The 12,038-nt window shown below is 45.7% G+C and overlaps 3 protein-coding genes across 3 annotated transcripts in view; all 3 read left to right on the top strand.

Moving 5' to 3' along the window:
* PAAG_03459 (hypothetical protein) overlaps positions 1–1,755 on the top strand; it is a gene marked incomplete at both ends in the record, with an annotated part of 2,598 nt that extends 843 nt beyond the window's left edge. The window contains 4 exons of the mRNA XM_015844975.1: positions 1–311; positions 728–787; positions 845–893; positions 993–1,755. The exon at positions 1–311 is cut by the window's left edge and continues 111 nt beyond it. Of these exons, the coding sequence (XP_015701949.1) occupies positions 1–311; positions 728–787; positions 845–893; positions 993–1,755 (1,183 nt within the window). The remainder of the gene's footprint in view (positions 312–727; positions 788–844; positions 894–992) is intronic.
* A 957-nt stretch (positions 1,756–2,712) lies between these two features.
* Positions 2,713–3,270, top strand: PAAG_03460 (hypothetical protein; the record flags this gene model as incomplete). The annotated part of the gene is made up of 1 exon (XM_002794869.1): positions 2,713–3,270. The coding sequence occupies one exon, from the start codon at positions 2,713–2,715 to the stop codon at positions 3,268–3,270; it is 558 nt and encodes a 185-aa protein (XP_002794915.1).
* Positions 3,271–4,479: 1,209 nt separating this feature from the next.
* Positions 4,480–4,686, top strand: PAAG_11636 (hypothetical protein; the record flags this gene model as incomplete). Its single annotated transcript, XM_015847246.1, has 1 exon — positions 4,480–4,686. The coding sequence occupies one exon, from the start codon at positions 4,480–4,482 to the stop codon at positions 4,684–4,686; it is 207 nt and encodes a 68-aa protein (XP_015703155.1).
* Between the last annotated feature and the right edge of the window lie 7,352 nt (positions 4,687–12,038).

Raw genomic sequence — 12,038 nt, forward strand, 5'->3', positions numbered from 1 at the left:
ACTCACCGATGGAATCCATGTCGGATCCATGCATGCATGCACATGCCGACGTAGACACCACATCTGTCTCCCTGCTTCAGTGCGCGGGCGAGGCGTCGTGGTCCATACCCGCCGGGGTCGGCCCTCCGAAGGGATATTGTCGGATGAGGTCGCCCCTGTTCCCGCCCCTGTTCCGTCATATCCTCTCCCCCCCCCTTCAAGGCCATTCGGTCTCAGCTCAGTCGACGGGGAGAAGCGCTGCGGCCAAGGCGGCGGTGGGGCCCAGTTTCAATCCGGCCCATACAAATCGGTTCCCCCGACACGGATTTTCGGTACGGCGAGCGCAGTCTGGCAGGATCCATGGGGAGATGCCTCCGGATCGAAGATGCATAGACATCATCGGGTGGCTTGGAGTTTTTCATATCCAGTCACTGCTTGCAATGAATGTTTGATCAAAGAATAAATCAATACTAGCAAGTCTAATCAAAAGAAACTACGAGCGGCAGTCGGCTCCTGCCAATCTGTAGCCTGAGTTTTATCTTGTTGACTTTAAGGTACGTTCTACAATGGAAGCAGTTTAACTGTTAAATTCTGCCCTTCCAGGCCTTCTCGTGGCGTCACTTGTATATCAGAATTAATAGCCATACGATGAAACGGTAGTGCCCATAGGCCAGTATGCATCTGATCTATAACTGGAAGTAATACCTAAAAAATGAGTGTTAATCCGTTCTAACTACATTAATAATAGAGGTAGACAATTGTCAATATGCCGAGGAATCTGCTGCATACTTCTATGGCGCCAAAATTGGTATGGTATTCTGTTATAATTGATAGATTGAATACATTGCCAATAACTTTCCTGCAGGCTGCGAATACCCCAACGGAGATGGAATCCGTTACCACGACCTCCAATCGTAAGATTCGTGAACCTACGATTCTTAGTTTAACCAAAGAAAATAAAGAGAGTATAGTATGGCTAAGGATGGAAGGGCAATATACATTTCCCTGCCCAGGTCGCTTAAAAAAGCAAGACACTCAACAAAATCCCTCCTTGTACAACATATAGCCCGAGCTTCAGTGATCGGTCTTAAACAAATTCTCCCATCAAGTGATTCGTATATTGCCGCTGTTTTTGACACAGTGAAAAATAGAGATTGCACCCTGGAGAAACGGAAGAAAACCCCTTTTAAAGCTGACAGCAAAGTGGTGAACCTCACTGTCATGCCCTTTGCGGAGAAGGTTATCACCTGGATCATCACTGGGGGTTACAACGACTCAGTTGACCTTGTGGGTAAAACTCTCAAGCAACGCTTCCGAGAACACGACCCAAAGATTGTGTTCCAAATCCGTGTTGCAGCCATTACCCGTTACAGAATACTGAATGGACAATTTATGGCCGTCTTCTCAAGCCCCCCACCCTGGCTGGGAAAACAATTGGTAGTTGGTAAGGAGACTCGACTACTTACAGCAGAAGCACCATTCAAATGCCGTTTCTGTAGTCAGAGTGGGCACTCAATTCATAACTGTACTGAGGCAACTGATTTTGGGACTGGAACCGAAATTATGGTCAAGATACGACGGTCCCCCCCCCTCGAGACTTGGCAGACCGGGGCCTTAAACACGCATGTTGACGAAGACAACGTGATGGAGGAGGTATCCATCACGACCAGTGAACCCGATGTCACCGCTGGCAATCACGAAGATCCTGGCAACAGTGCCTATGGATGGGAGTCGATCAAAGAAGAGACGATGTCAGTCTGTATGAGAGGCCTGTGAATCCTTGAATTCATGATCAGAAGTAGCGCTCCAGGAGTTTGTGGGAAGGGCGAAGTTTCAAATTCTTGTTATCCTGTAATGCCAAGACTCCTTATGCTACCTTGCCCTACACCTCTATATCCCCACTCCACCCCCTGGATCCCTTTCTAGGAGATCCGGAGATCCAGTGGCATGTTTCACTCATCACTATTCTCTTTATTTCTCAGCGCTCTAAGCACCTATCCTCTTATTCTCTACAATATTTTCCTTTTGACACTCAACTCTCAACATCAAGTGTCATCACATTTCCTTTAATAAATAGTTATAAATTGGAACCAGATTTTTATCACCGCCTTTTGAGTTCCAGTAAGATGACTTTCTCTACCTAGAATCTTTAAATTCTGTTAGGCCCAGCGATCACGGGATCTAGATAGGGGATTAGGTGTGGGATGGTTGAACCTTCTATTCGGAGGAGCTAGCTAGGTTATTGCTATATTACATACAAGCGATCACGTGTGGCCGGGGCGGTCGCTAGGGCAACACCACCCAGGCGGGCGCCGCTACAGATTAGGTTTATCTCATCACGTGAATATATCACGTGACACGGCGTATTGTTTATGCGGGATGGTTGAATCTCTCATATTGGGAGAAAAAAGCGAGAGGTTTCTGTTGGGCATGACCGCCCGGTAGCCGCACCACCTCACGTGATGTGCGCGTTTATCAGTTAGCTGGCCAGTCCTCCCACCAATGGAAGACCAACCGTCCCACAGGTTATGGCCCGGATAGAAGATTTTTAAGAGAAACGAGACGTTTTAATTAGAATACGCTGCAACCAACGCGATATTGGATGATTTCAAGATTATCTCCCTGGAAAGAAAGCTCTTTGCATACAAAACTGGTTATATCTGACAGTAATACTGTTGTAGCTACAGCAGAGAAGCAATTGCCATCTTAATGGATTAGAACTGTACATCTATCATGAGCGGCTCTCGATTACCACCAACCCCTCGATCAGAACGTAAAAAGACATTACGATCACAATCAAGAGTCCCTCAATCCTTCCCCCTGATCACTGAACAAGAGTCCAGTTCAGAAGCGGAAGGAGACAGAACAGAATATGCAATGGCAGAGGAAAATACAATAGAGGCCTCTGGCTCAGCGCGTGATACTGGTAAGATGCTAGAACGCGATGAGTCTGATGATGGCACTCCCAGTCCTATGCCGATGCCTACACCTAATGCCAATGGCATGGTGACCATGTCAGCAGCAGACCTTAGGGCACTCTGTCAGCAATTGCTCTCAGCACGCCCAATCCTAAACACCACCTTTATGGAAGATCAGAAACAACTGGCCCGTGACTATCAGAAGGAGATGCAGGCCTCATTGGACACTAAGTCTGTCACCACATTTGATGAAACCAATCATCAAGCATGGAAGATTAGCATCTTATCAGATGCAGAAGTGATTGGTGGTGCAGATATTTTAAACAAAAACCAACATGAGCCCCCTCAAGGCTTATCACCACTTGATCAATGATATTGGACAATACGCTCAAAACTTCTCTACCGTCGGATGTTGCAATCTCTGGTGGGCCCTGTCAGAACAACGCTTGGGACCATCCAACCAGATAACGCAGCAGCCCTATGGGAGAAGATAGGCATAGAGTATGCGATGTCCTTAGGGGAAGAGAGAATCAGCATCCTAAAAGAATTGACATACCTACACGTCAAGGACAGTTATTATCTGTCAGATGTACACTGATTCCGCTACCTCTCTGCTCGCATTCTAGAACTCGCAAAGAACCCCCATGAAGACTTTCTCCATGACTTCTTCATTATTGACCTCCGCGATCATCAAAGGACCTACGTCAAATCACACCTTGACACATTTTATGGGACAGGTCAGGGTCCTATCATCAACTTGGATATTGATGACCTGATGAAGCAACTTGCTCATTGATCAAGCAAGGCAAAAGACTCAGAGCGAACTAGAGCTCCAAGGGCTACCACAGCCACTAAAGACAATAACAATACAACCTCCACCACATCCACTAGGTGCGGTTTTTGTAACATTTCAGGACACTCAAAGGCTCATTGCTTTCGGTTAAGCCCTGATAAGGCACCAGAATGGTGGAAGGAATTTCAAAAGGAGAAAGGCACCAATAACTCTGAGAGTGTCAAAAGAAGGGAAAAGGATAAAAAGAAGGACAAGGGTAAGAATAAGGAAAAGAATAAGGATGATGACAAACCTTCTGGCAGCAAAGTGCCAGATCTCCTTGCCTCACAACCAAATGCCAACACAGTAATTGCTCTATCTGCGTCATCCAACACTACCTCTAAATCCTGGTATCTTGACACCTGCGCAAGCTTCAATATGACAGGTGAAAAGCACTCAATATTGTGTGCAAAGCCATTCAAGGGGGATTTAGGGATCAATACTGCAGATGGAGGCCATGGACAGGTCAAAGAGACAGGTGCTATTCTTCTAGAATCAGAAGGAGGAGATATCCTAATCAATGATGTCCACTGGATCCCCAATCTTACTGTCAACCTCCTGTCCCTCGCGGTGCTAGAGGATCAAGGTTTTTGATATCAGCTCTCAAACACCATCCCCTCCCACTTTATGATAAGGGCTCTGAATGGCGTCAATTTCACTGCCATTTGTACGCCCATAAATTCAATATACAAGATAGTAGAACGAGAATCCCAAGGTGATATCCATCATCCGTCCTGAGCCATCAATTTTATGGCTAAATCTCATGAGTATGGGGACGCCATGTCGACAACGACAGGAGGATCTGATGACCACACCCCCTTGACCAGAACTCTTATGGAATGGCATGTCAACCTAGGGCATATTCATGCTGGGCAATTATTGCACTCGCAAAAGACCCTTCATCTGGCATTCACATCAAAGGGCCTAAAACAGGCTTCTTCTGTGACAGTTGTGTAAAAGCAGGCATGACATGCAAGTTCTCTCAAACCCCTATGCCACAGGCATTACGAGCAATGCAACGTGTTCACATTGACCTCGCTGGTGGCGGTCGTACGCTGGATGATATGTCTGATTACCCTATTGAATCAAGACAAGGAACCAAATATCATATGCTCATCACTGATGATGCCACAGGTGGATATATTTTTTACACACCAAGGATCAAGCTGTGGATTATTATGCTCACTGGGTCCAATTCATGAAGAACCTTGGTTTTACACCACCAGCGCAAGTTAGGACAGATATTGATGGTGTTTTTCGATCAGCAAAAATGTCCAAGATGATGGCCAAAGATGGCACAATTTGGGAACCAACTACACCCCAATCTTCTCATCAAGATGGCGTTTCTGAGAGAGGAATCCGTACAATAATGACGCGCGCTAGAGCAGTGCTTATAGGCATGAATTTACCAAAGAAGTTTTGGGCAGATGTTCTTGAGACAGTGGTTGCAATCACCAATAATACACCAACATCCACTATCCTTTGTAATGAAAAGTATTGGCCTACCAGCAATGATGGCAAAGCACTTATGAGATGTCCTCATACAATTCCAATCTCAGCGCTAACCAATACCCCGCCCCGACTTCGTCATTTTAGGGAGTTAGGCATTGATGTTTATGCTCACCTTCATGGATCCTGACAAGTTATCTGCTAGGGCAGAGATCTTCAAACTTATTGGATTCTGCGGCAACTCAATCTACCGCCTCTGGAGTCCTACTAATGACAAAATAATAGCCACCAGTGATGTCGTTTTCCCTGCAAAAGCATCCACAATCTTAAAAGAAGACATCATCAGTACAACAGCTGGAGCTGCAAGTCCAGCAACATATCTTGTGGAAAACACTATCACTCCTGAGATAGCTGATGCTGAATGGGTAAGACCAGCAAAACCATTCAGCACATATGTTCCTTCTCCCCTCACCGGTTCCCTTCCAAAAGGATATAAGGACGCCATTAATAGACCAGGGGGGGTTGGCGAATACTGGAAAAGATCAATGGAATGTGAGATTGCAGATTTGGAACGGAGGAATACCTGGACAATGATTCCACGTTCCGATGTCCCTAATGGTGAGCCTGTGGCCCCTGGCCGCTGGGTTTATGTTGAAAAAGATCGCCCACAGGACCCCAACGCAGATCCTGATGGCATTCTACGAAAATCTCGATGGGTAGTGTGTGGTAATTGGTTAAAGAAGAGCACACATGAAGAAACATACACCACTGTTGTCAATGATACTACTAACCCGCATGATGTTTGCGATTGCAGCCAAGCGAGGTTGGATCTTATGCCAAATTGATATAGTGATGGCCTATCTACACGGCCGACTGGGCAAGACTGTCTACATGCGGCAACCCTCTGGATTTGAGGTGGGGACTCCACACACAATGGTATGCGCTGTTGGGGGTTCTCTATATGGACTAGATCCGACAGCTAAGATCTGGTATGATTTCCTTACGACATTGCTCCGTGAGAATGATCTTAAACCTAGCCCCTATGACCCTGCTCTATGGTGTCACACATCCCGCAAGCATCTCTATATGACAATCTATGTGGACGACCTTCATATTATAGCAGAAGATTCAGCAGATGCTGATTAACTAGTTGATACTCTGGCAGGCAAATTAGAAATAAAAGATTTGAAAGAATCTTCTAAATACTTGGGTACGGAAGTCGAACGTCGCCCTGATGGTGGGATAAAATTGACATTGAGACATTATATCAATCACTTAGTGCAGGATTTCTGCCTAGATGATGCTGTCCCTGTCCCAACACCAATGCTAGAAGGACTGAAGATTGATGATGCCCCTGCATCAGAACAAGAAGGAGGGTTTACCAAACAATGATAACATGGAGTAGGGTGCCTACAATATCTAGCAGTTAAATTACGTCCGGATATCACGCGAGCGGCATCCCTACTAGCGCAGAAGAACACTGCGCCTACACCTAAGGCGTGAAGGGCACTCCTTCGCGTCATACAATACCTAAAAGGGACGAGCGACCTAGGCGTCTTATATGAAGGCCCCAAGAACAAGATTGATGATTTCCCCAACGCGTCATATCTGCCATTAGGTTATACGGATTCAGATTGGGCAGGACCGCTGAATGGTGATCGCAAATCTACTTCAGGTTTCATATTCAAGCTAGCAGGTGCACCAATTTCATGGCGCTCATCCAAACAATCTTGTGTTTCTTTGAGTTCAAATGAAGCAGAATACGTGGCACTCAGTGAAGCAGTACACGAAGCAACGTGGCTACACAATATGATGATAGACCTGGGATTCAATACGGCAGAGGATCCTTTGCCTATCATAGCAGATAACAAAGGTTCAATTGACCTAGCTACTGTTGCTGCCATCACAGCACGTAGCAAGCATATTGACACTCGCTTCGACTATTCTCGCATGCAGTTGAATGAAGGTGTTATCTCAATCAACCACATTCCCACTGAGGATATGGCAGCAGACGGATTAACCAAACCTCTGGGCATAGTGATAGTGGCATTTAGGCGTTTAATTAGTTTACTAGGGCTTTCCACTGATAATAGTGGGAATGATTGATTTTTAGTATGTAGCAAGTTTCAGGAGGATCTAGGATAAGATAGCTAGCTAGCATAGAAGATTAGTAGAAGATTAGTAGGAACAACATCACGCATGTTGGCGCGTGGGGGGGTGTTGGGCTGTTGGGCCCTAGCTGGGTTGTTGGGCCCCCAGTAGCCTGGGCGACCACTCCACCGCACGTGATGAACCCTATATAGTTAGCTAGCTTCAACCACAACAAGAAGGAGATTAACCAATCCCCCACATACGCTCAACAGTTTATAATCCCGGCGGACCCCAGCACCTCTTTTTCTCTCACCAAGCTTAGTATTTCGTTACATCGCAGTTAGCAACGCAGAGAATCCTTTCTTATGCAGCTCGCATTCACTCCCTAACAAATTCTATATCAAAATGAGACTAGGACTGTTAAATGTGAGGTGTGAGGACACTAAGGTGGATGAACTAAGTGTCAAAAGGAAGCGTGAGAAGCTCTATAACTAAGATCGTAAGAGGGTAGGTATATAGACGCTGCGAGCGCTATGAAGGGAGGAGGATAGTGATGGATGAAATGTATGTGTAGGATTGAATAGCAGCTAACCACTGAATCTCTTGAAGGAACTTTGGGGATTCAGGGTGTTTATGTACATGAATGAGTAGCAATAGGTTTTATCTCTAATCTTCCATAATGCAGTGATCTGATTCTCCATGAAGTGCTGATCCTATCCTCCAGGAAGTGCTGATTCTAAAGGATTGATTTTTGAGAAGTGCTGATCTGTGCTGATCCCAAATGCTGAATCTTGAGATGATGCTGATCCTCTAGGAGGTGCTGATCCTAAAGTGCTTTGATAAGCAGTGTGGAGGTAACTAACGTAATTCCACACCGAGTCGGCCACCAAATTTCTCCACCTACTAATTTAACTGCTCATTCAATTCAACGCGCAATTATGCCACCAAAATGCAAGAAAAACTCTTCAAATTCAGTTGAGCAAGAGGGGAGGATTGAACTCGCGATAAAATCTATTCAAAATGATGAAAAGCTCTCAATTCGTGAAGCTGCAAAGCTATTTAATGTGCCTAGGTCTACTCTTCAAGATCGCCTCAAGCACCGGCCCTCACGGGTGAATTTACGCGCAAACTCTCACAAATTATCTGCTGCTGAAGAGGATAGGCTAGTTGAATGGGTGCTGGACCAAGCTAAACGAGGATTCCCCCCCCGGCCGGCATTTGTTGAAGATATGGCTAATTATCTTCTTACCTTACGGAATTCCACTGCCTCCACTACCTCCCCCCCTTGGGTCAGCAAGAACTGGATTTCAAGGCTGATTAAACGTTGTACGGAGCTCTAAAGCCGCTATTCCAGACGCTATAATCATGACCGGGCCAAGTGTGAAGATCAGCAGGTTATAAAGGATTGGTTTAAGACCTTAGGAGATACAATTGCTGAGCATGGGATTGTGCCAGAGGATATATACAACTTTGATGAGACTGGCTTTGCTATGGGGCTCTGTGCCACTACTAAGGTCATTACTAGTAGTAAGCACTATGGCAGAGCAAAGCTCCTACAGCCTGGAAACCGTGAATGGGTGGCTGTAGTTGAGTCAGTCAACGCGTCAGGATGGGCTCTACCTCCCTATCTCATCCTCAAAGGCCAGGGCTTGTTGGAAGGTTGGTTTGAAGGCCTTCCAGAAGGCTGGAGGCTAGTTGCCAGTCCAAATGGCTGGACTACTGATGAAATAGGCCTGAGATGGCTTCAACGGGTGTTTATTCCAGCAGCAGATCCTCGCAGAGTTGGCAGATCTATCCTTCTTATCCTGGACGGGCACGGCAGTCACCTTACCCCAGAATTTGACCAAATCTGCAAGGATAATACTATAATATGCCTTTGCATGCCGCCTCATTCCTCTCACCTTCTGCAGGCACTAGATGTGGGTGTTTTTTCAGTTTTAAAGCGAGCGTACGGAGATCTAGTTCAGCAGCGAATGCGGCTTGGATTTAATGCCATTTGGAAGGCAGATTTCCTAGATGCCTACCCTGCAGCACGCGCTGCAGCCTTCAAACCTCAGACTATTCAAAATGGCTTCAAGGCAACTGGAATAGTGCCCTTTCAGCCTGACTACGTCCTCCAGCAGCTGGATATTCAACTACGGACCCCTACCCCCCCACGCAGCAGCTCTAGCAATTCAACCATGTCCTGGGTGCTTCAAACACCTAGTAATCGCCAGCAATTACACTGGCAGGCGAATAAGATCAAGGGCTTAGTGGAGGGTCAGCCTCAAGGCTTTGTGGAAGGTTTTGACCAAATTATCAAGGCCTGTGAATATGGGATGGTTAGTGCCACAATTATTAAGAAGCAATACCAGGATATATTCAACACCGATGAGATAGAGAAGCAAAAGCGCAAGAGATCTAGGCGCCGAATTGGGCAGGAAGTAGGAGGTTTAACTAGTGAAGAAGTTCAAAGTCTTCTAGTAGGCCCTATAGAGCCTGCAGAGCCTGTTGAACAGCCAGTTATTCAACCCCCCAAGCCTTCAGCTGCTGAGCCCGCAGCACGCGTACGAGCGCCACGAAGATGCAGCAATTGTGGAATGCTTGGGCATACAAGACTAAGATGCCCTCAACCAAGTGTAATTTAATTTAATTTAATTGAGCTTTGTTGCGTTGAGATAATTTGAATTAAAAACTACCTAGTTGGGATACAGTGAATTTGCTGGCCGACTCGGTGTGGTGGCCGACTCGGTGTGGAATTACGTTAACTAATTAAGTGCTCTAGTAAGCAGTGTGGTAAGCAGTGTGAGGGCAAGGAGCTAGTATAGAGAGTCTTGGCATCACATGAGGGGTCTGAGGGATGTGAAGAAAGTACCTGAAGTCCTTAGATTTCTTCATGAACAGAAACACAATCTTGTAACTAGTTTTAGTGGAATCTTACATCACAGAGAAGAGACTAATCTACTATAAACAATGATGAAGGGGGTGTGAGTGGTGTTTAAACAGCTCACATCCAAACTGAGGAAGTCAATGCTGTGATACTAGCTCTTACTGAGTGAAGAACTGTGAAATAATATGATGCGACACAAATGGAGGGGGTATAAAAGTGAGATTTGTCCCTGAAGCTGCCTCCCCAAAGATTTTTACGGAGATCATCCATATGCACACCTAATGGGCTAATGGAAGGAATGTAAGAATTTCTTTGATGAAATGACTATCATATCCAATCTCTACAAGCTGGATTTTATAATTAGAGACTTCAATACTGAAGGACACTAGTGCCCTTGAAGAAACCCAGCAAGAGAAGTGTGGAGTCTATAGTTCATGGAGCATTGCGAGAATTTCCTCCGCCTAAATGAGTCTCTACACATGGTGGATGGTTGGCAGGCAACCTTACCAGACAAGAAGAAAGTTCACCTGGTGGGGAACCAATGAACTCAAATCTGCTGCCCGGATAGATAGGATTTACATAATCAGTAAAGCGTTTCGCAAGTGCCTGAAGTGGAAGCTTCTGAACACATCAATCTGGACTGATCATTCTATGAAATGGTTGAATACTGTCCTAGAGATGTACTGAAGATGGGTAGAGGTATATGATGTGTAAATGTCAACACCATGACTCTACCAGCCAGAGGTTGAGACGATTCTTAAAATGGAATTTTGCCTACAGCAGAAAAGGAAGAAAAAAAGATACAGAAGGTTGAAAGAAAGATCAAGAAGTATAATCAGTTACCAAGAATCAAAAGATTCACCAAAAAGGTAGCAACTGTGAAGGCATAATTGCATGCATGCTATGATGCACTGAAAATCTGAAAAAACAGATGCTGAGAGCTAAAGCTAAAATGACCTGATCTGATGAACAATGCTCCTAATGATTTCTGAGGTCTTGGAAAATTCCTTAAGAGAGGTAGGTCTATACAGGCCTTAACTAATGATAAAGAAAAGTTGGTAAAGAAGTCAGAGCAGATATTAAATGTAGCAACCAGATAATATGCAAATCTATATGAAAAGGCTGGGACCAACACCACTTATCAAGAAGTCTTGCTCTAAACTGCTTAGCAGTAGTGAGGCGGGAGCGATGGCTAACACTCTTTCGAATGGCGGGCTGGATGATATGGGAAAGCTTCTCTATCCCACTCCTTTAACCAAAGACACCAATACTGGAATCCAGCCGCCGCGAAAAAAGCATATCACGACATGATCAGACGATGAATCGTAACAGATAGATCAAGAAGCATCTCATCACTCCTACGGACAGGAAATGGTGAGAAATTCAGGCAGACCTGGAGTCAGGCCACCCGGCCATGCAAAAGGGTGAGCAACCGAGCTAGCATGCCCAAGGGGGAGCGGTTGAGCAGTGGTTCAACTCCCCGACCCGCGCCCGGTGGAAGCACACCTCCCGCTGGTGGGATCCCGGCTGAACGTTGAAGCTAGGCCTAAACAAGGCGTAACTAGCCCCGATGAAAAGAACGGACCCCTAAACAAAAACAACGCCTCGCGGGATGACTTATCAGGAAAGTTGTGTTTGAACAATTGCCAAGAGGCGACTTCTCTGAAACCATTGGACCTGTGACTGATGAGAAGATCACTTCTCGTCAATGCAGTTATAAACCAGTGAGACTGTCATTAATACCTACACCTGGACGCAGAATGCATAAAGTGTAATGCCAAGCCTTCTGATACTAGCACCCTGCCCTCACACCGCTATTTCCCCGCTCCCATGGAGAATCAGATCACGAGGTAAAATCTATTGTTATCGATTCATGTATTTATATAAACCCCCCCCCCCC

This window comes from Paracoccidioides lutzii, assembly GCF_000150705.2.
Source record: "Paracoccidioides lutzii Pb01 unplaced genomic scaffold supercont2.7, whole genome shotgun sequence".
NCBI lineage: Eukaryota > Fungi > Ascomycota > Eurotiomycetes > Onygenales > Ajellomycetaceae > Paracoccidioides > Paracoccidioides lutzii.